Raw genomic sequence first — 25,231 nt, 5'->3', positions numbered from 1 at the left:
GTTGTTTGGGAGACTTGTGAATTTATTGACATTAAAAAACATTTAAAATACCATTTGAGAATGTACTGTACAACAGGTGAATATAAAAATCCCACAACCACAGCAGCAGTTTAGTAACAACGCTCTGATCTCGCATTGTTCCACATGGCACCGTTGCTATGGCAAGCAAATGCAACCGACAAGATTCCAGGACCTGTAGGCCGACTGCTCTCAGTGGTCACCACCAACTCCTGTTGAAGAGATGGTGAAAATGAAAATGAACAAAAGGGATAAAATGCCACAGAAATGCTCTAATCACATGGGGGAACAAACAGCAGCTCATCGAGAGAAGCTCACCTGGTTCACGGCTCATCCGAGTTCTCTCGGTGGGGACTGAGGTGATGCGAGGGAGAAAGCTTTTTTTGGTCAGGCTCTTGCAGACGCCGTCACGCAGCTGCGCTGGTTCTGCCAGAGAGAGACGGCGCCTCAACATTTCAATGCTGTGGCGCTTGGACCCCGGAGAGGACGTGTAGGACTGATCTCTGGAGCGCTTGCCTGGCGAGCTGTCCAAGCTTTCTTCACAAGCACGTTTCCTCAAAAGGGAGCGGTGAGGTGACAGGGCGAGCGCAGCCAGTGAGGAGGAAGAGCGGTTCTTGATGGCGTCAGGGTTTTTGGCGCAAACCCGGCACGGAAATCTTTTGAAGAACGGGGACTTGCTCTGGCACACGAGCCTGTGGTACAGCTTTATAAAGTCTCTGTCCAGATCCTTGGCGGTGTAGGTGTTGTCCAGCAGAGAGGCGTCGAAGGAACGTTGGTGCCTGAGCCTGTTGTGACCCGTCGCTGTGGCTGACAGAGGCAAAAGGGGCTGCGCCTGGTCCAGGGGGGCTTCCTGAGGGAAAAGCAGCCTCTGGGCTGCAGGAGACTTGACTTGAGGCAAACAAACTTTGGGGCTTCTGGTAACGCTCTGAGGTGAACTGGGCTTCCTAGTTTGAAAGGGACTGTGTCTGGCCGGGGAGCTGTAGGTGTAAGTTCTGTCAGGGTGAGGCAGAGAAAGCTTTTTTGCAGTGGGATACAGACGGGGAGGGCTGACAGAATAACTACAAGACAGCTCCCCCTGCTCTGGCACATCGAAGGTCTCATCAGGTGAACAATTTTGGGGTTCAAAGGGGCCGGAGTTGTCAGAAAAATCCATGACAACTGGCCACTGCTGCGTTTTCCTCTGCGGGCTTCTTCCTCTCCCAGGAGACCGTCGCTGTGCTCGCAAAGGAGGCTGAAGATGGACATCCAAGCTGCTCTCACTGGCCATATCTGTTGGTCTGCAGTGTCTCAGCGTGACATCAAAGGTATCGCTCAGATGGCTTTTCTGTGACTGGTGCCGCCATTTTCGATACCTCCTCAGCACCGAATCAGCCGCCTCGGACATATTATGCCGAAGCCAGGCCTGCTCTAACCGAGTGATCATGCTGGGGTACAGCTCCATCAAAGAGGCGTTGCTTCTCAGTGAAATTTCCAATTCTTTGTCTTGGTCCTCAGGCTGGAAATCCACCATGGAAACGGACCACTGAGGCAACTGTGATGTGTCAATTCTTATCATTCCTGTGGAGCAAAATAAGAAATTAATCACTTTGTTGTGTCTAAAGGGTTCGACTACTGCCATTTTTTGTTCTCACCCTCCCCTTCCTCCTCCAAAGAAAATTGGGTTGAAGAAATGTTTGAATCATCACATTCACCATCATCTTGATGCAAAGAGTCCAACTGTTAAAAATTCACCGTTCACATTAGATCACAATCTTCAGTCAGTGAAATTCCGTGAAAAGAGTATATTTGATTTACCTGAGAGTCGCCAGTAAAGTCATGAGCTGCGACAGATATTATAAAGAGATGAATAAACGAGTGGGTTTAAACATTTTGTAGGTCTCTCTGGTTCTAGAGATGCTTACCTCTCGAGGACTCATCCCTCACATCTGTCGAGCTCTGAGGGGACATTGCGCTCAATTAAAATGTTTGTTAAAGGCTTTTTCATAGCTGTAACGTCGCTACACATGTTTCAAGCAAACAAACCTGCGCTTCCATCTGCTTCAGCTTGACTTCTGACACGCTCATGTAACGTTTCAGAGCTTCAGGGCGGAGAAATGGAACAAATGAAGCAGATCTTAGGGCACTTGTAGGTATGGGAATACGTTCATTGTTGTTAACTTACTTTTAGGCGTTGTGCTGCTGAGATCCACCTCTATTGCTTCGTCTCCATGTTGCTTTGCTAGCTTTGAATACTGTTGAAAATATATATTTTTTAAAATCACATTTTAATCACTATTATATCATTACATTTAGCTCTACGCAAAGTTAGCTACGGCGTCTGCTAGCAGCTGCTTCCCGACGGCCTCATTAACAAACCTTCTCTATGATTCGATCCAGTGCCCCTTTGTAGTTATGTAAGTTCACACCAAGTTTATCGTCCAAACACAACTTCATCTTGCCATCAAAATATTTCCTGACGACGTGGCCGTACAGTGATATTATTAAGCCGCCTGAACTAAAAGAGGTGCTGTAAATTCAAATTATTTTCGACACAAAATGAAGACCACTGATTGGACAGCGAAATGGTGCCTTCGTGGTCATAGGATATCAGGATATCTGCAGGAGGCGTTGGAATCTGAGTGATCTTAAAAAATGTTCGACATATATTAGCCTTCGTTTAAACTGACTTAATTGAAACGAGTAAATATTTTGATGGAAATAACCTGTAAGTATTTAGCTTCTCAGATCAGTTAATATCGCGTCTAATATCATAGAACTACAAAAGGTTGAAATCCAAACAAAAGTAAACGTCCAAATTTCTTAAGTGTGGTCCGAAAACTGTCTGATTAAGATCTGTAATGTGATCTGTATGAGGCAAACGTGTTTCCATTTCATAAGTAGTAACAGTAACGTTTAAAAATATTAGACGCTTATGTCTCCGAGTTTTACAGAAGGACGTGAAATGGCCTTGAGTTGACAGGCGTTCTTTGTGAAACGTCACATTCCTGCGACAAATATCGTTTTATTATGATTATGTAGTTTCCATCGTGTCAACAAAAACACGTGCTTGATTCAAACAATAAATTAACTAAAATATCAGTTCTTGGTTCCTCAAATTTAGTAGCAAGATAGTGTGCCCGAGACGCCCATGAACATCGCGTAGATATGGCTGCTCGGAGTCGGACATTGCAAGAGCTCGTAGTCGCGGCTGCCTCTGTTCACTCGGACCGGGTAGCTGTGATATATGACGACGGTTCTGCGTCGGCCTGTCCGGTAACACTGTTTTACTCCGATCTAGTTCAACTCTCCAGTGAACTGTCTCGTATTCTACGAAAGAATTGCTCTCCCAATTGCGGTGTAATTGGACTGTATTGCAATGATGATCTGTTCATACCTGTCTGGATTCTGGGGTGAGTTGTAAAAATGTGTCTTTCGCCACTTGTTTGAGCACATCGTGTCAGTGAGATACTCCCATGAGCATGTACATTGCAAAAGGATAATATGTTCGTTTGGTTTACCAGCATACTGGCGTCTCCAGCCGCTTATGTCCCATTGGACCCAGAAGCTCCAGGATTGCTCTCCGCCAGAGTCATGAACCAGTGTGGCCTCAAGTACTGTGCTGTGAAGACAGACCTCCTGCAGGTTTATTAGCCTTTTGTAATTGTCATATGAAAACCAACACATCAGAAATTTGCACCTCATCCATCATCCAGTGATCTTCCCCTTATCCGGAGTCAGATCATGGGGCAGTAGCCTAAGCAGGAAGGCCCAGTTATGGTTGGGGGCTGCTGAGTTGTTTCTAAGCTAGCAGGGACATGCGGCCAGCATGGTCTGAACCTTCCTGTGAGATGTCAGTGGAAACCCACACTAACCCGATGCCCAAGCCAGCTCAACTGGTTCCACTTGAGTTCCTCTCACCCTATTTCTCAGGGAGAGCCCAGACATCCACATACACTGTCACTGAAGAGACGTGGCCAGGCACTCAGACCTCACTCACTCTCTCACTTTCTACCGCTTGTTCCTCCACTGAGGGTCGCGGGGGGACTGGAGCCTATCCCAGCACAATGGGCGGAGGCAGGGTACACCCTGGACTGGACGCCAGTCAATCGCAGGGCTGACACATATAGACAAACAACCATTCTCTCTCACACGCACACCTACGGGCAATTTAGAGTTTCCAATTAGCCTAATCCCCAATCATGCATGTCTTTGGACTGTGGGAGGAAGCCGGAGTACCCGGAGAGAACCCACGCAGGCACAGGGAGAACATGCAAACTCCACACAGAAAGTCCCCAATCAATCCCAACCGGGGATCGAACCCAGGGCCTTCTTGCTGTGAGGCCACACTGCTAACCACCACACCACCGTGCCGTCGGCACTCAGATGTGAAATGAGGAAAAACCTGCCCACACCGAGAGATTGTGATCCACAATTATGACCTTGTATACTTTCAGCCATTTGAGACCGCTGAAGACCATAGGGGAAGGGAAAAAACATAGATTGGTGTAAACTAGGAGTAGGGCTGGGGAGTTAAGGCAGGGACAAAAAGAGTAGAATAAATGCATCTATCATAAATGCAAAATAGTTTGTTGTAGGCATTGAACTCTGGGGGTCATTGCGCAATTGTGGGGTCACTACCTGTAGCTAGCTACAGAGTGGCACAAGCAGACAGAAGAAAGAGGTGTTAATGAAATCAAACACTGACAAGATAATCAAATGATCCTCTTCTTCCATTACATTCATTCAATAATGCCACTATTGCTGTGAGTTACACAACTTGTCAAGCCGATGTTAACACAGGTTTTAAATTCAGACACAGATACTATATTTGAAATGTTTCCACTTCAGGTGACCTCCATAGATAATAATTTGTTATTTTACCATCTTCACATCTCCCTTTCTTTTCCTCCTCTGCTCCAGCGCTTCCAGGCGTCCCTTGTAGATCACATGTCTGTGGAGGTTTGCACAGTGTTGCCAAAGTTCCAACTTACCATGGTACTAATCAGGCCCCGGCAAGCCGCTGAGCACGAAGGACAAGCAGAAGAAGATGGAGTGCAGGCAGCAGATGGCGCTGGCGGAAGCGTTGCCGCTAAAAGGTTAATAGAGGAGGGACGCAGAGACCTGGCCTACGTGCTACACACTTCTGGGACAACTGGCCGTCCGAAGATCGTGAGAGTGCCACACAAGTGCATACTTCCCAACATAGTTCACCTGAGGTTGGTGTTTATTGCTGTTGAACATTGATATGTTGCCTTAACTTTTTAACTCGGTGCTGTTTATTAATCTTAGTGTGACATTTAAAGATACCCAGATTGTTGCTTTTTTCCCCTTAAATGCAGCACAACAATTAAAACAAGAAAAACGGGACAGTGTCTGTGAAAAAGTTTCAGAATTTGTGTTTTTTATTCTACAAACTAATCTCTAATGGATGAAATATATAAACATATGATTGTGTTTAAAGCATATGTAGCAGAAAAGGGACATTAACCAAAAAGCACCTTAAATCTGTCACCTATGATGTCATTTTTTCTGTGCAGTGATACAGGACAGATGTTGTTTATGTGTCTTCTGCATCTTAATGCCAAACATGTCTGCAGATGATCCCGTAATAACAAAAATAAGAAAAAAGCTGAATGCTTCCAACATTTTTAGCTATTTTCCCACTTGTTAATCAGAAACCTAAACCTTTCTTGGTGCAGATCTTTGTTTCAGGTGACCGCAGATGACGTGGTGTTCCTTGCCTCCCCTCTAACCTTTGACCCCTCTGTGGTGGATATGTTCCTGGCTTTATCATCTGGTGCTCGGCTGCTTGTGGTCCCCTCCGTGTTCAAGAAAAGGCCCGGGCAGCTGGCCCGGCTGCTGTTCAGACGTCACAATACAACTGTCATGCAGGTAAATGTGCTCATAGAGTCCTTTACGAGAGTCCTGCCGACCACTTTAACCTTTTCCTGTTTCCATAGGTCACTCCAACGCTGCTCCTCCGCTTCGGGCATCATATCCTAAAGGAGGAAGTGCTGTCGTCTGCCTCCTCACTGCGAGTGTTGGCTCTTGGGGGAGAGGCCTGTCCTCCCCCAGCCCTGCTGAGGAGCTGGAGGGACGAGCACAACAAAACAAGCATTTACAACATCTATGGAATAACAGAAGTGTCCTGCTGGGCCTGCTGTCACAAAATACCAGAGTCGGTGCTGCAGTCAACCGAGCAGTGAGCGCGCGATTAAACCAGAGTGTTAAAACAGGCTGCAGTCAGCGTGACGTCCTTTGACATGTCCTGTCTCTCAGCACGGAGTCCTTTGTGCCCCTGGGTGCTCCTCTGATGGACACAATCGTGGAGGTGAGAGACGATCAGGGCGGCGTTGTTACAGAGGGTGAAGGACAGGTCTTCATAGGTGATGTAGTAATACTTACACACACTCACACACACTGATGCAGTTCCAAACACGTGCACCTTACAATCATCTGTGCAGGTGGAGAAGAGAGAGTGTGCCTCCTGGACAAGGAGGAGGCGATTGGTCCCGGGACAATGAGAGCCACTGGAGACTGGGTGAACGTCAACAGTGAAAGGCTCCAGTACCTGGGACGTAGGGATCGGCTCATCAAACGCCATGGAAAACGGGTCAACTTGGACAGCGTGCAGCAAGTGAGCTTCTTTCCTGCTTTTTTTTCTCTACCGTGCACATTTCACACAGGTACAACACATCGCTAACAGCAGTTCATGACAGCAGCCATGTGAATCAACACACTTCCTCTTAGTTTTTGCATTTCTGTCTCTGTGGAAGTTTTTTGTTAAGCTGGTTCGGAAACGCACGTGCTGCAGTTTGTGCAATTCACTGAAGGTGGCGCTGCAGGACGCAGTTCAGGGGGTGTGAATGACGTTGTTTGCGCATCTTGAGTAGGGAGGCTTGCATGTTGAAAACGGGCACAACCTTTTATTTTTATACCAAGAAGTCAAAGTTTTTCTTTGTTTTCCTGAAGCTAACCTGTATCTGTGTTCCCCCAGCTCATGCTGCGTCTGCCTCAGGTGGAGGCCTGCGCTGTGGCTCTGCAAGAAGGCTTCCGATTGCTTGCCTTTGTTGTGCCTTCCAGAAACCAGCCCGTGCAGCAGCAGCAGCAGCAGAGCGACCACCCCGGGCTGGCCACCCCGACGGAGCAGCAGACAGACGGCGACCTTCGCAGGCTCGTCTTAAACCAGCTGTCTTTGCTGCTGCCGTCGTACAGCGTCCCCGACGCGCTGCTGCTGGTCCCAGCGTTACCCCTCACTCCTCATGGTGAGTAGCAGACACGCTGTAGCAGAGGGGCGTCGGTTCCCTACTTCAGTCCTCCTAACGGTTGGCGCGTGGTCGCAGGCAAAGTAGACATGGGGGCCCTCGTGAAGCGATACCAGGGTCAGAGAAAGCGTTTAGGAATGTGTCCTTCATCAAGTGATGACAGCAAACTCAGGCAAACGGTGCAGTTCCTCTGGCAGGTAAACAAAACAAATATAAGATAATTGTGAGGATGTATGTGTATCACACTCTTTTTACAAAGCTAGCTGTGCATGGACAGGAAGCTCTTGGCCTGCCCAAAGATGTGACCATCGACGAGGACTCCAACTTCCTGTTGAGTGGAGGAGACTCTCTCAAGGCGCTGCACCTGCATGAAGACATCCTCGCAGCTGCGGGAGAAGCATCCCCAGAGCTTCTGGAGATCATACTCGACGGAACCTTCTCCGACGTCCTGAGCCATGTTACGAGAACGGCTCAAACGGCCACCCCCGGAACAGGCCGCTGTCGCCCAGTGGGGTGGCAAAACGCCACACGGACCTTCCCAATGCGGCGCCGACGAAGAAAGAGCGTAAAGAGTCCAAGGCAGCAGAGGAGACTTGGGCTGTGAAGGTCCTAAGAAGAGCTGGTGAGGTGGTGGATATTAACATTCCAGAGACAAGCGTCCCAGATGATGCACTGAAACAGAAGTCCAGTGAAAAAGATGTTCTGGACCTCAGTTTGAGCTGGTCCTCAGACACTGGGAGATGTGTGGATGCCTCCCCGGTGCTCCTGCTGCGATACCGGACAGACCAGTGTCCCGCTGAGGGCAAAACTACCGTGATCATTGGCTCCCACTCCCACAGGATCCAGGCCTTGGACCTGATCAGCGGCAGCCTCGTGTGGGAGCGAGTGCTGGGGGGCAGAATCGAGGCCTCTGCCGCCGTGTCTCGCTGCGGCAGCCTCGTGGTCGTAGGTTAGTTCCTCCTGTAAGATCTAACGCTGGATCTTATATGATCTAAGACCACATTACGAGTGTGATGAAGACCTGTTTGGTTTGTCCCAGGTTGCTACGACGGCTGTGTGTATTTCTTGTGTACCGTAACTGGAGAGACACGGTGGATTTTTAAGACTGGCGATGCCGTGAAGAGCAGCCCTGCAGTGGATCCCGTCACAGGTCTGGTTATAGTGGGGTCACATGACGGCACCGTTTACGGCCTGAACCCAGAGGTGAGAAAAAGCCCAGATTTCCATATCTAATGCGTGTCATCACAATAAAAGCCAAACTACTTTTGTAGTCAATCATCAAATCGGCTGTTCTCTCAGTCCGTGCAAATCTTTCTAGACGTCATAGTGACGGGTTACATCGGGTTATGAAACCATTCATGATATATTCAGTGGTCAACAACAAAATTGAGCAATACAGGAAGTAGAGGGCTTTTTCCCCACCCACGGTGACTGGACAGTGTCCAATGGCCTCTGTTTCTAGGTTGAACAGTGTGTTTGGAGGCGGCACTGCGGGGGCGGAGCTGTGTATTCATCCCCTTACCTGCAGACTTCGCTCAGGCAGCTTTACGTGGCTTCGCTGGGGGGTCACCTTCTCTGTCTCAACCCTGTGAGTTAACAAAAACTCCTAACTGGTAAACTGCTTTGTTTACTCGGGAATCCTCTGACTCGTTCCATCCCAGGAAAGCGGCGAGGTCCTGTGGTCGCACAGCAGGGACGTCCCGTTCTTCTCCTCACCAAACGGCGCCACGGGTCATGTTCTGATCGGCTCTGTGGATGGAAACATCTGCTGTCTCAACAGCGCGGGAAAACCGGTGAGCAGCAGGAGAGGGGAGAATGTTTTGTCCAATTAGAGTAAAGATAAGGGATTTTTTTTTAACTCCATTTCAAGATAACAATGCAAAAGGGTGTTAACTTACTGTTGATATCATTAGTATTAGTTGTGAGTGTTGAGATTAAGTCACTGATTTTGAGAATAGGAGGCCAAAAATATATATTCTGTTTTTCTGTATTATTTCTATTTCCATGCAGATGTGGGAGTTTCTAACAAACGGGCCTGTGTTTTCCTCGCCGTGTGTCACGCCGGACCTCCGGCAGGTTCTGTGCGGGTCACACGACGGCTCCTTGTACTGTCTGAACTGCGCTGACGGCTCTCTGGCCTGGAGCTTCCGGACCACAGGGAAGGTTTTCTCCAGCCCTTGCGTGTTTGACGGCTCAGCGGCGGGCAGGTGGGGAACCCTGGTGGGCCTGGCGTCCACAGACGGGACGGTGTGGGTCCTGGACGGACGGGACGGGCGCATGCTGGCCTCTTTAACCCTAACTGGGGAGCTGTTTTCATCGCCAGTGGTGTGGGGACGCTCTCTCGTGGTCGGCTGCCGCAACGACTTTGTGTATTGTTTAAATCTGACTGTCAAAGATGAACTCCCTGAAGGATAAAAGGCTTTTTTGAAAAACTTTTGTACGCGTCAGAATGAAAATAATGACTCTTTTCAGTTCAGACATCAGTATTTAATTTACATTTTCATAACATTTTGTATATCTTTAAGAACCTTCTCAGTAATTCCTCTAAGTAGGAACAAAAAGTGCAAATAATACCAAACATTTTCCTCCATTACATGTAACACTGCGTACGCTACACTGTTGTGCACGACCGACGTCCAAAAGACGAAATGACAAATGACTCCTTCCGCTCGAAGCTCCTTTGACTTTCAAACCGTTCATACTTTCATACGTACATCATTGAATAAGTGGTGGGATTTATTTTTTGTCTTTCTTTTTAAAGAGGGAATACATTGTTATCACATTTACAAGGAAGTGATGGTGCAGGCCTACAAACACAGGTGTGTAACAGGTGGACAACTACAAAAATATGTTACAGCAAGCAGAAGTCTGTTAGCAGAGAAAAGTCAGAATCATACTGTCGTACAGCGGTGAGAGTAACGTGGAGCTCACTGCAAATGCCCAGTAACACTTGTGGTTTTAAGTGCTGTGTTAAGGTGTGATCTGGTTATTTGTTTTGTTCACTGGTGGATAAGAAAACAGCCCAAATCCTCTTTCCCGGCTGTCCCGGCATAAGCTGTATAGGCGTTTGGAGCAGGAGGACTTCGTTTGTACGCGATAAACAAGGCTCAGAGGAGATCCAGGGTTTGGGTGGATGCGGTTTCTCCGTACAAGGGAAGCAGGCAGAGTCAGGAATACTGTCTGGAATACTCCATCAGCTGCACTCAGTGTGACGTTAGCCCTTAAAGCACGATTTGGACAGTCGCCCCCTGTTGGTGGAGCACTGTCGCGCGGCACAGTTTAACCTCCAAAGACTGAATTGTTTGTTGACTGTGTTGGAGAAATGATTTATTTACAACCACGATGACACAGTTGGCTTGAACAAAAAAAAAATGCGATGGGCTGTTGCAATGGCCCGCCCGGTCGTGATTGGCTCCTTTGTGGCTCTTTGTGGTTCATTTAAATAGTACTATACTCAAGTAATTATAGGACTATAATTACTGTGTATAGTGCACGTGTGCATGCGCAACAGTCGTTTTCATTTACCTGTGCAGGTGATTCAGGATATTTGAGTTGTGAAGCGCACTTTAATGTGATAAGAGTACGAGTCAGAGTGCATGGATGCTTATTAGGGGAGTTTCGGGGAGGGGCGGTTGAGTGGGGGGTTATTTGATGATCTGAGGACAGTCACTCCAGGCTTTGGCCTTTCGCTTGGCCAGGGCCAGCCAGGCGGGCTCCGTGGACACCTGCGGAGAGTCGCTGGATGGGAAGCGCTTCGACATGTCCTTGACAGCAGGAGGGGACGGGGTAGAGTCGGCGATCTCAACTGGAACGACAAGAACATGAGGCAGACATGAAATTCCCCGTCGATGAGGGCTCGACCTCGTTCGGCTGTCTCGCTTCACTTCACTCGTCTGGTTTGAATGAAGCCATTATAGCTCTCAGGTGGGGAAAAACGATGCCGGAATGACTTTTTGGATCTCAACAATCACCCAAAGATATAATAAGACTATATTTGTGACTTTTTTGTAAATAAACAGCTCATTGAAAAATCTCAGCTCTGCAGTGATTAAAGGGGAGAGAAAATCATGGCAAACCTGAATCACTCTCCATAACTACACTGAGCTGAGGCGCACCCAGCACACAACATTATTTTACTGTAACGTGCAAAACACTTTAATTATTAATTATTTACTTATTTATATGAAGTCTGCATGATAACAGCCTTATTAAACTGTCCAAAACATTTGAAGTGGTCCAGAGTCCAGATCTAAAGGCAGTAAAACATTTAGGGATTGATTCGTGGACTCTCACAAAAACTGTGCGTGCCCTTAACGTGCACTTTTTACATTGTCACAATAAAATCATTCACCGTAACGAGAGTGAGGAACTCCCTCCTATTGGTAGTTTAAGGAGTTGTTTTCCATTTCTGCTTCTAACTAATATGGAAGGTTCTGAGCCCCCTGGTCTTCTCAGACCTACAGTGTGTGTGTGTGTGTGTGTGTGTGTGTGTGTGTGTGCGTGTGTGTGTGCGTGTGTGTGTACCTGTGACAGAGCTGGGCAGAGTGTTGGCTTTCTTCATTTGTTCTCTGCGCTCAAATCTTCCCAGGAGGCTGTCGGGCCTCTTGGGCTCGTCTGGTGTCTGAGGTTTGGAAGAAGGGCTGGTGCTTCCACATCCTTTACTGTCCGTAGGGCTCATCAGAGGAACCTGCCGAAGGGATTTGGGCTTTAATGAGGAGGAGGAACGTCGCAAATTGCGAGATTTGGGAGGGACTTTGTAAAAACGTGCATACGCTGTCTCTGGTTTGTTTTTCAGCCAGTTTGGCTTCTCTTTGGCTGCGGCGCTCGTCTCGACTCTGCTGTTGCTCCCTGAAGCCCTTCTGCTTCTGCAGGGCCAGTGTGATCCACAAAGGCCCCGTTTCCTTGTCCTTCTCCTGGACTCTGGAACTGTCCAGTGAGTGTCTGCTCTGGAGTGATGGTTTTTCTGCAGCCAAGCACAAAGGAACATGAATAACTGAACACTTATGGTTTAATCACACAAATGTGGTCTTTGAGTTTACCGACCTCTCCTGATGAGCTCTGTCTTCCTGTCCACCTTCTCTCTCCAGGGGATGTTAATGGAGGGGAAGAAGGATCTCTTCTCTTTTGGCTCCTCCTCCAGTTGGACTTGGCCGTGGCCGCTTCGGTGTGGATGTTCCACCGCTGAGGGTTCCTTGCTCCTGTCCTGCTGCCGCTGGCTGGACGATTCTGCTGCGGACGTCCTCTGGAGTGCAGCGCCACTAGAGGGCCCGTGCGCCACCTTAGGCAGCGGCGACGGGGGAGGAGTCGGGAGTGCTCCGACCGGCTTGGGTGAGGTGGCGGGTCTGTTGTAGAGCAGCGATTTGGAAAGACTCTTTTCTCCGTCGCTGTGCGTCACGGGACTGGAAGGCTTCCCAGGTTTTGCTCTGGGGACGGCGGGGGAGGCAGACGCAGGTAGATACTTGCCAGCGCCTTCTTTCTGGGGAGAAGTTCGAGGCGATTTGTTGGAAAAGGAAGAGGGAAGGTCAGCGTCCGGCTCAATGGGGGTGAGAGGCGAAGGGACGCCATCAAAGCTGTCGCCGGCACTGTAGCGCTTCTTTCTTTTTTCAGTGGACTGTTCGCTATGGAAACGGAGGGAATAGTTGGTCCTCCTCAGCTTTATACCAAAGGGCGAGGGGTTGTCCTCGGGATCAAGGCCTTGAGTGTTTTCCTCTCCTCCACTGTTCGAGGCTTCTGTCTCACTCAGAGTTCTGCCCTTTAACTCCACACCCTCAGGCTTGGCGCCATGGCTGGGAACGAGGAAAGACGGGAGGTCTTTGGCAAACATGCACTCCTCTGAGCCTCGTTCTTGGATGCGCACCGTCTTGCTTGTCCTGTTCAGTGGTTTCATGGCGGAAGCCGGAGAAGAAGCTGAGGTCGGACTCTCAAATGGAGGAGCATCTTCTCCCGCCTCACCTTCATCTGCGCCAAGCAGGTCGGAGTTCCTGTTGGAATCTCCAAACTTCTTTTTTGCAGGGGTGATGGAGAACTTGGCGCTGGCCGACATGGTCTTCCGGAGGTTCACGTGGGAGAATGCAGGCGGGTCTTCACTGCCAGGCTGTGGTGGATTCTTACTGGGGTCGGGGTACTCATCATATTTGCCCTCTTCCACTCCTTTGAATATCTTTGATCTGATGCTGGCCCATTCTGCCAAGACGGCTGAACCGGATGGGTCTGTGGAGAAGGACGCTTCAGTCAGAGATTTGGTTTTGCCAGATTTTCGGTCTGGCGAGGTCTTGATCTTGGCCGGTGGTGTTCCTTGGGCTTTTCGGTCCTCTCCCACACCCAGCAGAGACTTGCAGGCGGAGTCTTTGATCTGGTCTAGATGGACGGCTGTCCCACACAGCTGGGCGCCGGTCACGAGGATGGCTGTGTGGGGCACGTATGGAGATGTTGGCAGGTTGGGGGAATCTGGGCCTTCGGAATAGGAAGCTTTAATGCTCTCTCTTTGTTCAGCTGCAGCTCCAGAGGTGCCCGGAGAGGGTGTAACAGGACTCAGGTTCACCTTTTGGAACAAAATCTGCTTTTCTCCTGAAGACACTTTGAAAGAGAAGGGCCTCTGCCTCTCCTCCATCTCCTTCCATCGCAGCTCCTCGGCCCTTCTCTTCCTCTCCTGTGGATCTGAGATCTCATCAGCCTCCTTTATGGACAGCCTCCTCTGCTCTTCCTCCTCCTTTCTCATCCTCTCCTCTGCCTCTTTTTTCTGTTCAAGCTCCTTCAACCTTTGTGCCTCCTCTTTTCTCTTCCTTTCTTCCTCTTCTTTTAGCTTCCTCTTTCTTGCGGCCTCAAGCTCCTGCTGCCTCCTCGCTTCCTCTTCTTCTTCTCTCTTCCTTCTCTCTTCCTCCTCTTTCCTCCTCTGTTCTTCAAATCGCCTCTTTTCGTCTTCCTCTCTCTGTCGGCGCACCTCCTCCTCTTTTATCCTCCTCTTTTCCTCCTCCTCTTGCTGCCTCCTTTCTTCATTCTCCCTGAGCTTTCGCTCTTCTTCCTCCCTCCTCCTGTCTGCCTCTTCCTGGAGTTTCTTACGGCAACGCTCCTCCTCAAGCTCGCGTAGCCTGAGCTCCTCTTCCACCCTCTTTCTCTGCTCCTCTTCCTGTTTAAGCCTCTTTTCCTCCTCCCTCTTCCTCCTCATATTCTGTCTCTCCTCTTCTTGGACCCTCTGCTTCTTCAAGCTTTCCAGGCACTCGTCAGCAGATGCTCTGCGCTGCTCATTAGAGGAGAACCCAGCCGCCTCAAAGTCCTCCTGCACTGTTCCAGGAGTAGAGACTTCCTGCAGGTCCTGAGAACACAATGAGATTATGTTTAACATGAGCTTTTTAAAGACATTTGCTCTGATTCACACATTTTTTTAAGTGCGTTCTTTATGTGATTTAACAAAACCATTGACCTTCCACAAGCCCTTCTAATGGAGTGATGATGGCACTTGACAACTCCACTTATCTGGTTGCCATGGCTCACCTGCGTGAAGCGCCGGTGCTTGCGGGAAATCCGCTGGTTTTTGGGCTTGACGGAGAGCTTGTGCTTGGCAGCGGCGTTGTCTAAGCGAGGGGCGGACTGTGGAAGGGCGTCCAGATTGATAGACTCGATCGTGCCAGTGGGGGGAAGAGCGCATTTGGTCCTGGGGGATTTGACGGGGGTGCTGTGCGGTTCCACTTGTTGAGTCCCATAGACCTGTTTTAAACCACAGTTAATACAGCAAAGTCTTCATTTTCAACAACTTCTGCATTGAGCTGAAATACAAATCTTCAATTCGATTGCGTAGGGGGTTGAATCGCATGAGACGTCATTAAAACAACCTGCTCTCTGGTGGTGGGCTCGGTTTTCTAATCTCTTACCTTCGACTCTGTATTGGATGGTTCAGGTTCCACTTGGGCCAAAACCTTCAATGGGCTCTGTGGCGCCTCATCCTCATCCGTACTTCCTTCGTCTTCTTCACTTTTCCTCAGAGAGGGGGGCCTCTGGCCAAACTTTATGCCCTGCGCTATCTGCTTCTGTTCATGAAAGAAGTGAAAGTTCACCTCTGCAGAGTTCAGACAGGAAACCGACGGGCGACCAGAACGCAAGTCTCACCTGCAGATTTCGGACTTTATCCGAGACGTTTTCCTGGGACATGCTGTGATCCAGATGTGGCTCTTTGGCCGACTCCTCGGGTATAAAGATGCTGTCGTGTGAGAGGGCTCGAGATCCGATGGGATTCAACTGCCTGCAGAAGAAAGGCAGCAATGTTGTGACGTGCACTAAGTGCCATTCATTCTTTTTTTTTGCGAAGGCAGTGTCAAAATCATTTCACACGTCCACAAAACGAATGAGGAAGGGCGCGTAAAACATCAGAGATTGCATCTTTAAGCAGAGCAACCACCCTTTTAGAAAGCTCAAGTAACTTTTCTGGGTGTCGTTATGAATTTGACAAAAGATAATCTACCCACAGGCAGTTTATCTGATAAGCCCCGTGTGGCTCTTCTCAGCGGTAATAAAACAATATAAAATGAGAGCTGCACTTTCAACGTGCCAACCAAAGCCTTTGTCCAACATTATCACCTCAGATTTGGGTCGGACCCGTCATCGTCAGAGACAACCCCAGCACACGCTTCCACGGTGGAAAAGCTCGCCGTTAGTCCATCAAGCTCCCCCTTCACCTCCCTCTCCTTCTTCTTCCTCCCGAAGAGTCGTCTGAAGGGCTGGAATTTGCCCTGCCGCCTTCTGTCTGTTGAAAAAAATCGAATAGATGACATCCACAGCTGCAGGCAATCAGCTTGTCCATCCTTATCTGCTGCTCCTGCGCGTAATGATGAGCAGGACTGTGCACGTGGGCGTGTTTTTATAGACACCGAATGGCCATGAATGGAGGGAGTGCACGTTCATGGATCCTCGCTGGATTCGCAGGAAGTCGGAAAGTTGAACAACACAGGAAAACCAGAACACCCATGTGACACAGAAAAGAGCGGAAAAGAAGCAAATGCATGAGTAGGACTGGGGGAAGAGACCCCCGGCCAAGCAGAGAGTCCCCTCCTCATCACGTTGGGACAAAAGAGCAACATGCAGCCAAAAATACACACTTGTTGACAACTGAACCGCAAATTAAAAAAACAGAAGCAGCGTGGTTGAAGCATGCCAGCTGTTTCCTGTGGTCGCTTTAAATGAGCTCATTAGGACATTTATTTAACTCTCCATCCTGTTTAGAATCTCGTAAACACACTTTCTGTTCAGGACCTCCTCAAAAAAAAGGAAAACGAAGCCGTAACCGATGCTGGAAAAATCTGCGTTTTGTTGCTCGGGACGTGTGTTTTCGTTCAAAATTCGAAACGAGGCCGCAGTCGGAATGGGCGCTGGGTTGGTGTCGGCATCTGCAGCCCTGCTGTTGGTGTAACGTGCGGGGCTGAACTGAGGGGCTGAGGTTACAGAGCTACGAGGCCACTCTACACCGCCGGGCACGCTGGTGTTCTCAGGCCTCCGCGGGTGTCCCTTTCAGAGCTATAAGTAGCAACTGGTGTGGGATTTCTCTCTGGATGCTGCTCACAACACCAGAGGAATCATGGGAAATTAAACCATCAGCTAATTCCACCACTCGGGCTCCGTGTTTACAGTATAAAACTGACCTCTACACTGAATATGCCTGATAGTTCTCAGCACTCAGAATTCTTCTCTCTAGTTTTTTTTTTTTCTTTTCATAGTTGGGATGTTTGTGTTTACATTAGGTCAGCGGTCTGTGCGTCAACAATGAGTGATGGGATGCGGATGTGCTGCTCCTCTGGCATCAGCAGCATTTCTGCTCTGGTACAAATCCCATAATGCACTGCCACAGGCGTGACTGCACATCCATGCATGAAACAAGAAAGGCCTTTTTGTCTCCAGTATCTCTCTGGTGGAGTGTGTGGAGTGTGAGACCTCAGACCATTTACTCTGTAGCTCGCAGCAGTGAGGGGGGCTCTGAGTTCTGCCTTTGCTATAAAATATAAAATATTCAGGAATATAGGAAAGACAATGGGACTTTACTCTTAAATAAATCCCAGTCGGCATCATTGACTTGTGTCAGTTTCATGGTTGAGGACATTTTCGTGCAACATCGTCTCTGAAGCGTTCGGAGCTTCAGCTGACAGCTGTTAGCTTAGCGTCAACAGCTGGCACTGTTAGTAATGATTTTTTTTTTTTTTTACTCAATGGCGACCCCCTTTCTGTGGCTTCTACAGTATAGAACGCTATATGTGTTGTGTCGATGTAGAGTTCGCAACCTTATTGACGGGATCGTAGTGTGGTGAGAGGGAGGGATCCACTCTGGTGTTATTACCAAGCCATTAACACGATACTGGAACATACATAATATTAACCAATAAGCCTTTTTGCATAGAATTTAGGTTACAGAAGAAGAGGAAACCGTGTACACAGCACAGCAAACCCACCACCACTCCCTAAAGAGACGGAGCAACAATAGACACATCATCAGGTGACCTCTGTTGCTACACCGTCTCTTTGGGATGTCACTAAAAGCACTCGTTTTGGAACATCCCCTTTACCTGGGCCTCCTTTGGATTGAGTAACCTCTAAACACGTGTCATACTCGGGGCGTGTGGCGTCTGTTGCCATGGTCACTGCATACCTCAGCTGCGATGAAAGAAAAAGTATTTATAGTAGTTTTCTTTGAGGATTGTAGCCAGTGCCGGTTGTCCTGGGGCTCCCAAAAACTTTCACTGCTTTCAGAAGCAAAATGGACGCTCAGTAGGAGGGAAGAAGCAGGAAACGGTGCCAAAACTTACCTGCACCCTTTTCTCAGTCTAATATTGAGAGTTCTACAGACAACACAAAAACCACAGCAACTCTTGTTTACATCCCTGACATGAAGCTGACATGAAGCTGACAGGAAGCAGCAAACCGCAGCGTCGCAGTTTTGATTTCATTATTATTGTTTTTCACTGCGGAAATGTGCGTAGCTCAAAACCACAGGGACCCGGGTTGGTAAAGGTGAGACAGCGCTGAGAGGGAGACAGAGAGCGTCCGTCTGCCCGCAGGAGGCTCAGCACGCCGCGGCCGGACGGGGCCGACACGCTCAGAAATGTCTCTTCCTCCTCCCAAACCACAAAAAAAGCGTCTTTGTGCTGTCTGACTCCATCGGGGACAGAACAAGGAGAAAACAAGCATGTCACAAGTGTGTGTGTGTGTGTGTGTGTGATAGAGAGAGAGAGAGAGAGCGAGTGAGAGAGCCTTTTGTGGAGTTTCTTTTGTATATTAAAATTATGAGCATTTATGTTGCCACTGTGGTAAATAAAACAATTCCCACTTTAAAATAAGAATAGCATCTTTGATTGGTTGTAAATAAACATCAGTTCAATTGAATCACACCAAAGTTAATTGAACAGCAGGAATTGAAATGTAGCTCTAAAATAACTTGTTCATTTCCAGTGACGAACATCCTCAATCCTCAAAATGCTTCTATTATAAAGAATGTGACACTATCGTGTTTGACCTGTAGTGTTGCTATAGTAACTAAGGTCACTGGCGTGGACGTTGTTGGTGTTCCATGTTTGTTGCCGCGATGCTGCGGATGAACAGATTTGGGCGGCAGCTTTGTGATGAGACGACAGAAGCAGCATGAGGAGCAGCCACGTTGACAAGGACGCGGCGGGGCCGCGACACGGCGCTCGGGGGAGGGAGAGAGCCGGGCCGTTCTGCTCAGCATCGTCTGACGCCGGCGATCACGCAAGGTGGCGATGGCTCGCCGACAAAGCAGACAGTTCACCTATGGGAGCGCCGCACCACAGCAGCAAAACCCGAGGGAACGTCGCTCTGCGCCTTGGCACAGCGCTTGTTGTTCTACCCTGCTGAACACTTCCGCTGCTGCCGTTGGGGGGGGGGGGGGGGGGTGCAGACAGGGTTGAGAACAGCTTCTGTCTGGCTCTGGGGCAAACGGTGGCGCTTGGGAACAAGACACGGGACCCGGCAGAGGTAGAAGGACGGGACTTCTCAGGCGACGGGATGACAAATCTGTTCTGACAATCACTGCCCGCCATTACTGAGGCCCCTCCCCCCCGAGCCCCGACCCCAGCTGCGTCCTCTAAGGTCCTGCGAAATTTAAGCCCTCTCCCCAGTATCCATAGCAACGTGTGTGTGTGTGTGTGTGTGGGGGGGGGGGGGGGGTCATGAAAACCATCGTTGTATCGACAAAACTACTGAGATACAGTCGTTCCCTCAGCTGTCTTTGCTGGGGTCGATATCAAAGAGGGCTACTAATGGGGTATCAGAGGGTCAGCAGGGGCAATTATTTTACTGCTGTTTTTAGTGGCTTATAAAGACCGTCTTGATCCTGGCTGTCCTAGTGAGAATTAGTAATTATTTACATTATATTCCTTTTAATAATATTCCTGGTATTTATGTGTATAAGGCCTTCATTAATAACTCCGGCCTTAATTTAAAAAAAAAAAAGTTAATAAAGAGTTCAAAATGTCGATTGCAATAAAGTGGAATCAGTGTGAAGCAGAAAGTCTTAATAGCCCCTGACTATTGCACCGTAATTCTCATTTTAAAATGCATCTTTTCCCCATTTTTTACCCTTATTTAGTGGTTTTTCTGCACCAAATGCCTTTAAAACCTAAGTTTACATTGACATCACAGCTACGAGCTACTAACATGCACGTGTCTGTCTATCAGGGCTTTCCATCAACTACACCCTTAAAAATAAGTGAACTTTTGTTTTTGTCCCCAATTTGGAGCCCACGTGCACAGAGATGTCAGGATCACCATCTCTGCATCATCCTGCACATCACTCTGGCCATTTAAACAATCTATACAGATCCATCATTGCTCAGGCCGATCAGGGAGCGGGACGCGATCGATGAGGTCAACAGCAGCCCGCAGCTCGCAAAATAGCAACGGGGGAACCAGTGGAGCAGTTTAACAGATCTGAGAAAAGGCCAAAGAAGAAAACAAAAGCTTTTGCTTTTCGTTCTTTTGTGGGATTTGGTGTCCTGTTATTAAGTCCAATGCCTCTGCCCCCCCCCCCCCCCCCCCATTGAACTTATTTGAATTAAGTTAGAACACCTGTGCAGGTACATTTCATCTCCAGGTCACATGACCAGGATGGTTTTGCCCATGCTAACAGAGCTTGTGCTTCCTCATATTAGCATGCTAATATTCACAGGGGGGATATTTCCTCACGCACCATACAAGCACTAATACCAGTTTAGATACTCTTCTCTTCTGGGGGTCATAAAAGGCTGGAATCCCCCTCTGGGGAGCCTCAACCTCCTCCAAATATTTCACAATAATCAGCTTGATAGCTGCCACACTTGGAGCCGCAGCTCAGGACAAACAGCGGCTCAGGCGTTACTGGACCGGGTATAATCCAGTCTCTGAGGCTGCAGCAAACACAACCTTTGTGGATTACATAATATTCACGCTCTGCTCTGCTCACACTTTATTCTGTAAGCTGCTCCTGGTATTTGCCTGCTTTCCAGCGAGCATGTGAAGAAACAAGAGACTATTTACGCACAACCTGTATCACATGACCCTCTTTATATTTTCCACATTAGCCGATGATCAGCTGACGGCGCTGAGGCGGAAAAGTGGTTTTACCTGAGCCGCCGCGTCTCGGACGTAAACACCGCCACCTGTGTGATATCGGTCAAATGTACCAAAAACATTTCAAAAACTCTGAATTCACGAAATGGGGAAATCGTCCGCAAATATAAAGAGATGCCAAATTCTCAGATAGAAAAACATCCACAAAGACAGCACACGCGCATCTTGGACCTTCACTGTGCTCCCTGAATGTTTCCGGAATTTTTTAAAAAGGCCTTCTTACCGTCTGGCAGCCGCTGTGTGTGTGAGGGTTCTGTGAGTGTGTGGCCGTTCCACCTGCCTGCTGTCGCCGTGGATATAGGGCACTACCTGGAGTCAGGTGTCAGACACACTGGCCCCGTGTTTGTGCGCGTCCTTCCTTCGACACCCCTCCCGTGCTGACAAAAATGGGACTAGTGCTCTGAGGGGGAGCCCTGTCCCCTGGAGGAGAACATGGCCCTCAGTGCGGGTTCACGGACGTACAGTCGGACAGGAGGAGGAGAAGGAGTGTCAGAGGGGATCTCTGAGCGGGCAGAGACGGCCGTTCTGTGTCTATTAGCGCGGCTGCGCCGAGGAGGCACAAAGTCGCACTTTGTTTCTCCCTCCTCAGATAGCCAGTGCAGGAGAACAGAGTGGCATTCACCCTCTCAGCCGCCCCATGCCTACAAAGACTTTCATTATGGCTTCACAGTAATCACATACACACACACACGTGTGATTAAACTGCTCCGTTATGTTGCAGAGAGATGCGCGCTACAGTGTGGAGGAGCTCTGGTCAGAGGTGCAGCAGCCCGGCAGGCCAACAGCAGCCGAAAAACAATAATGTCCCGAATATTTGACTTTATGGTCGTCCTGGTCTGATCTGGCTCTGGTGACGGGTCAAAAGGGGGAAAAAATGGCTGCCTGTCATAATCCATCATTGAGTGAAAGGTGATGTCATTTTATTCCTACTCAAGTTTGGCACTGCTGCAAAACGTGAAAAGCATCAGCCTGTCATGAGTCGCCCTGCTGAGCTCCTTAACTGGTGGGGTTTATCGGTTTAGCATAAAATGCTAAAAGCTGATAGCTCGTGATGGACGGGACTTCACAGTTTTTCACATTTTGTTCCGACTGGAACGTCTCCTCACATAAGCTTGGCTGGTTAAACCAGGAGAGAGGTTAAATACAGCAGTTACCAGTGGGAAAGAGGCCTAAGACTCGCCCCAACACACACAGACACAGACACACACACACACACACACACACACACACACACACTTTTGGCAGCACCACGCTGCAGGAATATGCTAATGCTAAGTGTTGTACTGGCATATTAGCGGCGGAACGCTTCAAACACAGACAGCTGTCGGGCTGAGCTGAGTTCAGAAGCAGGCTCCTCGACCCCCCAGCAAAGGAGGAGCAGCAGGCCCACACAGACACAGAGGGAAGCCGCTTCGAGCGTGGAGAGGCTGAGATCAAGCACGAAGTCGTTGACGCTGTAGTACTCAATGCTCTCCACATGCTGCACACCAACCCCTGAACATGTTCACCGTCTTTGAGCTACTGAATAAAAAACATCCCAGTGAGCAGAGATTGTTCCTGAGTTTCTGGGTTCATCAGCATCAGCATCCTGCTGCATAATTAGACCAGACCCGATGTGACATCACGTCTATAATTACAGTTTTCTGCTCTGAAATAAGCTTAGCTGGCTGCTAAAATGCAGCACTGCAATGAGAGGGGACAAGTTTGCCTCGTAGGAGCGCTGCCACTTCAGTTCTTTCTGCAAGAAGTCCAGATAAGAGGAGGAAACAAACCGCTGAATGGACAAATAAAATTAGCTGCAGCGTTGTGCGTCCCCGGCTGTTGCTACAAATACAGGCGGAAGAACAATGACACCATCGCCGGCCTCTCCGTAGCAGTAAAATACAAACCTACAGTTGCTGTTTTGAGGTCGAAGGGGTGATAAATGACTCAAAGAGAGACTGACGCGGCGTGGCACTGCTGACCAACACAGGCACGTCTGAAAAGATGCTTGCTGTGTCACTCAGAGGAGGGGGGGTGAGAGGATCCACGCTTCAGGAGCTGAGAAAGCTCTAAAAAGTGACAGCAATGAAGACTTCCACCTTGAAATACGGGGATGGAGTGGACAGCAGCACCAGTTTACTCCCCCCCAGCATCACACGTCCCACACCGGCAGCATCTGAAGTCATCCCTGGCTAGCTTGAGTCTATTCTCCCAGCCTGAACACGTTAGCACACGCCAACACCAGCACCGCACGGATTTAGACAAGAACTCGGTTTTTCCTCCCGCATGAGGGCCCACAGCACATGGCCTTCACAGGAGCCTCCAGCCGTGCTGTCATTTCCAGCCTCCTATTGTTTGCCGTCTGCTATTAACGCGGAGCACCGCAGTGTCGGGACCGGCGGCACCGGTCCGTGCGTAACCGTAAATGGCAGATCGGCGGATGCGGCCGCACCGGGATTACGGTCCATTAATTGAAGAACCCAAAAGGCGCGCAGAGAACAAAGAATCCGGCCCTTCGCTTCTGTCACACGCCGTCGCAGAATGAAGCGCACACAGCGCCCGGCATCGTTTTAGCTCTCTCTTATTTAAACGTTCCATTTAATAGCATTTCGGTGCGGTGGCGGCGGCGTTGGCGCACCGCACACAGCCGCCTCACGATGAACGCGCACACACCTGCGAGGGATGGAGATGGGAGTGAGGAATGAGAGGTGGGATACGATGACAAGGTCATCAGCGTCGGTGAGACGACAACGATCATCCAAAAAGAAGAACAATGACAGAACGATGTGGAGGAAAAGGGACCGAAACCCACCGCCTTTGTTTCCGCTGGTTCCTTCCCGACGATCGGCGCCGACGTGCGCTGCCTCCGGCCCCTTTTGTGTTGCTGATGCTGCGGGTGCTCGACAGGGGAGACGCACGCACCGTCTACCCCGCACAGCTGCACGCGTGCGAGATGGAGACGGGAGGGTGTGGCCGGGAGAGAGAGGCGAGCGGCGGCCGCATGCGAGCGCGACGCGGGGACGGTGATGGAAGGTCAGAACAGAGGGAGAGGAGCTGGACACGCCACCACCGTCCCCAGTAAAGGAAATATAATCCTACTGGGATGTTTGCGTCTGCTTTACTGCCTATTTATAACCCTCGGTGCGCGTGAGATGCAGCTTAATCCTGACATAATTTCTTAACAGAATGAAGCACATTCAATCGCTGCTTTACTGTATATTTTCGGTGCATCCCAGTGTTCTACCAGGTTTATTTGCATTTATACTGTTCTTACAAGACGACAGAGTTTTAAAATGGCTCTGTCAGTCATGCTCCGTGTAGTAAAAGTGCGGGCATCTTAACAGGATCAAAAATATGATTTTCATCTGAATTAATGTCAGTTTTAAGATGTGGCCATGAATGCCCCGAGGATAATCTCCACAAATCTTGTCCGGGCTTCTAATATTAACTGGCACTTTTCAGCACATTAGCATTAAAAGCACAACAAATCATATTTCAGATTATGAGGAGAGTCTAAGCATGCCCCCCCCCCCCCCATAAACAACCGTGTTTTTAAGATACATGTCAATCTTTCTAAATTTATAGTAAGAGGCTTTAAAACCTCATCTAAATAAGCTTCCTGTTTACTATATTTAGCTCAATATGTCCCTCAAATGGATAATAAACACACATATGCTATTTCCTGTGTTTTAAACTCATCATCTTATCCAAAAGGAGACTTGGAGGCTGCACAGAAAAGGCTGCAAAAGTGTAAATATCTCACCAGTGTAACAGACAAAAGGTTTCCTCGATTTTGCACTGGATTGTGATAAAAGCTGATGAGCTCATCGGTGTTTTGATGGTGTGTGAGTCAAGCCGTTGCTCCACAGAGAACATGAGCTGGTGTGACTCCCAAGGATCTCTGAACAGTTCCTCGCCTTATATTGAAGTTTAATTTAAATTAGAGAAACGGAATTATATGATTTAAACGTCAATAAAACCCTCCAAGATTCGCACATATCTACATACATTTACAAAAAGTCAATAACCTACAACAAATATTAAAATATGAATTTGGAGGACTGAATTAAACGTGCCTGAAACATGTGGTTCGTTAGATTTGCATCTGTTGGAACAACACAAAAAACTGATTTCCTTCCGTAAAATTACACTATTAAAAAGTCTGAATTTTGATTAAAGTCCCCAAATGAAGCAGCGTAGAGACAATTGCAGATGCTTTTGTCTCGCATGTCAAAATGAACACAACTGAACACGCAAATCTTATTTTTGACTAGAAAAAGATTGCGAACTTTATTTTGAAAGTTTAAACCGGACGTTTACCCGCCACCTTCTACATTTTCCAGTTTAAATTAAATTCTTTGAAAAGTTATCCATATGGAGCACAG

At 48.7% G+C, this 25,231-nt stretch overlaps 3 protein-coding genes across 6 annotated transcripts; 1 reads left to right on the top strand and 2 right to left on the bottom strand.

The window, feature by feature from the left end:
- Position 1: 1 nt before the first annotated feature.
- si:dkeyp-117h8.4 (uncharacterized protein LOC572032 homolog) lies at positions 2-3,599 on the bottom strand. Of its 2 annotated transcripts, none has more exons than XM_057038809.1 (8): positions 3,516-3,599; positions 2,180-2,249; positions 2,041-2,096; positions 1,920-1,953; positions 1,813-1,838; positions 1,650-1,734; positions 337-1,575; positions 2-230 (listed from the first exon to the last, which is right to left on the bottom strand). In XM_057038809.1, exons 1-8 carry the CDS (start codon positions 3,519-3,521, stop codon positions 211-213), a joined length of 1,536 nt encoding a protein of 511 aa, XP_056894789.1. In that variant the 5' UTR covers positions 3,522-3,599; the 3' UTR covers positions 2-210. The 2 variants fall into 2 exon arrangements, with proteins under 2 accessions (XP_056894789.1, XP_056894788.1); XM_057038808.1 differs by lacking the exon at positions 3,516-3,599 and adding an exon at positions 2,374-2,551.
- On the top strand, positions 2,693-9,918 carry aasdh (aminoadipate-semialdehyde dehydrogenase). Its single transcript, XM_057038799.1, is given in 15 exon segments — positions 2,693-3,407; positions 3,519-3,639; positions 4,918-5,213; positions 5,697-5,889; positions 5,958-6,199; positions 6,277-6,383; positions 6,462-6,634; positions 6,995-7,262; positions 7,341-7,459; positions 7,540-7,755; positions 7,758-8,211; positions 8,302-8,465; positions 8,725-8,850; positions 8,924-9,055; positions 9,273-9,918. Coding segments are annotated over 15 exon segments (3,261 nt in total). The 5' UTR covers positions 2,693-3,162; the 3' UTR covers positions 9,678-9,918.
- cracd (capping protein inhibiting regulator of actin dynamics) lies at positions 9,728-23,933 on the bottom strand. Of its 3 annotated transcripts, none has more exons than XM_057038796.1 (9): positions 23,659-23,933; positions 15,834-15,999; positions 15,366-15,498; positions 15,131-15,286; positions 14,754-14,966; positions 12,306-14,574; positions 12,035-12,225; positions 11,787-11,949; positions 9,728-11,067 (listed from the first exon to the last, which is right to left on the bottom strand). In XM_057038796.1, the coding sequence occupies exons 3-9, from the start codon at positions 15,405-15,407 to the stop codon at positions 10,907-10,909; spliced, it is 3,195 nt and encodes a 1,064-aa protein (XP_056894776.1). In that variant the 5' UTR covers positions 15,408-15,498; positions 15,834-15,999; positions 23,659-23,933; the 3' UTR covers positions 9,728-10,906. The 3 variants fall into 3 exon arrangements, with proteins under 3 accessions (XP_056894776.1, XP_056894775.1, XP_056894774.1); XM_057038795.1 differs by lacking the exon at positions 23,659-23,933 and adding an exon at positions 21,088-21,407; XM_057038794.1 differs by lacking the exon at positions 23,659-23,933 and adding an exon at positions 17,807-19,296.
- Between the last annotated feature and the right edge of the window lie 1,298 nt (positions 23,934-25,231).

The sequence above is a fragment of the Takifugu flavidus genome, chromosome 7, assembly GCF_003711565.1.
Source record: "Takifugu flavidus isolate HTHZ2018 chromosome 7, ASM371156v2, whole genome shotgun sequence".
NCBI classification, from domain to species: domain Eukaryota; kingdom Metazoa; phylum Chordata; class Actinopteri; order Tetraodontiformes; family Tetraodontidae; genus Takifugu; species Takifugu flavidus.
The sequence above is the reverse complement of the archived record's forward strand: the minus strand, read 5'-3'. Positions and strand labels throughout refer to the sequence as shown.

Coding starts and splice junctions, on each gene's coding strand:
- si:dkeyp-117h8.4 (XM_057038808.1), bottom strand. CDS start 2,451: ATGAAGTTGTGTTTGGACGATAAACTTGGTGTGAACTTACATAACTAC. Junction 2,097..2,179: donor CAGCAGCACAACGCCTAAAA/GTAAGTTAACAA, acceptor TCCGCCCTGAAG/CTCTGAAACGTTACATGAGC. Junction 1,735..1,812: donor ACTTTACTGGCGACTCTCAG/GTAAATCAAATA, acceptor AATTTTTAACAG/TTGGACTCTTTGCATCAAGA.
- cracd (XM_057038794.1), bottom strand. CDS start 17,876: ATGGCAACAGACGCCACACGCCCCGAGTATGACACGTGTTTAGAGGTT. Junction 15,287..15,365: donor ATAAAGTCCGAAATCTGCAG/GTGAGACTTGCG, acceptor TTTCATGAACAG/AAGCAGATAGCGCAGGGCAT. Junction 11,068..11,786: donor TCTGCCCAGCTCTGTCACAG/GTACACACACAC, acceptor TTGTCGTTCCAG/TTGAGATCGCCGACTCTACC.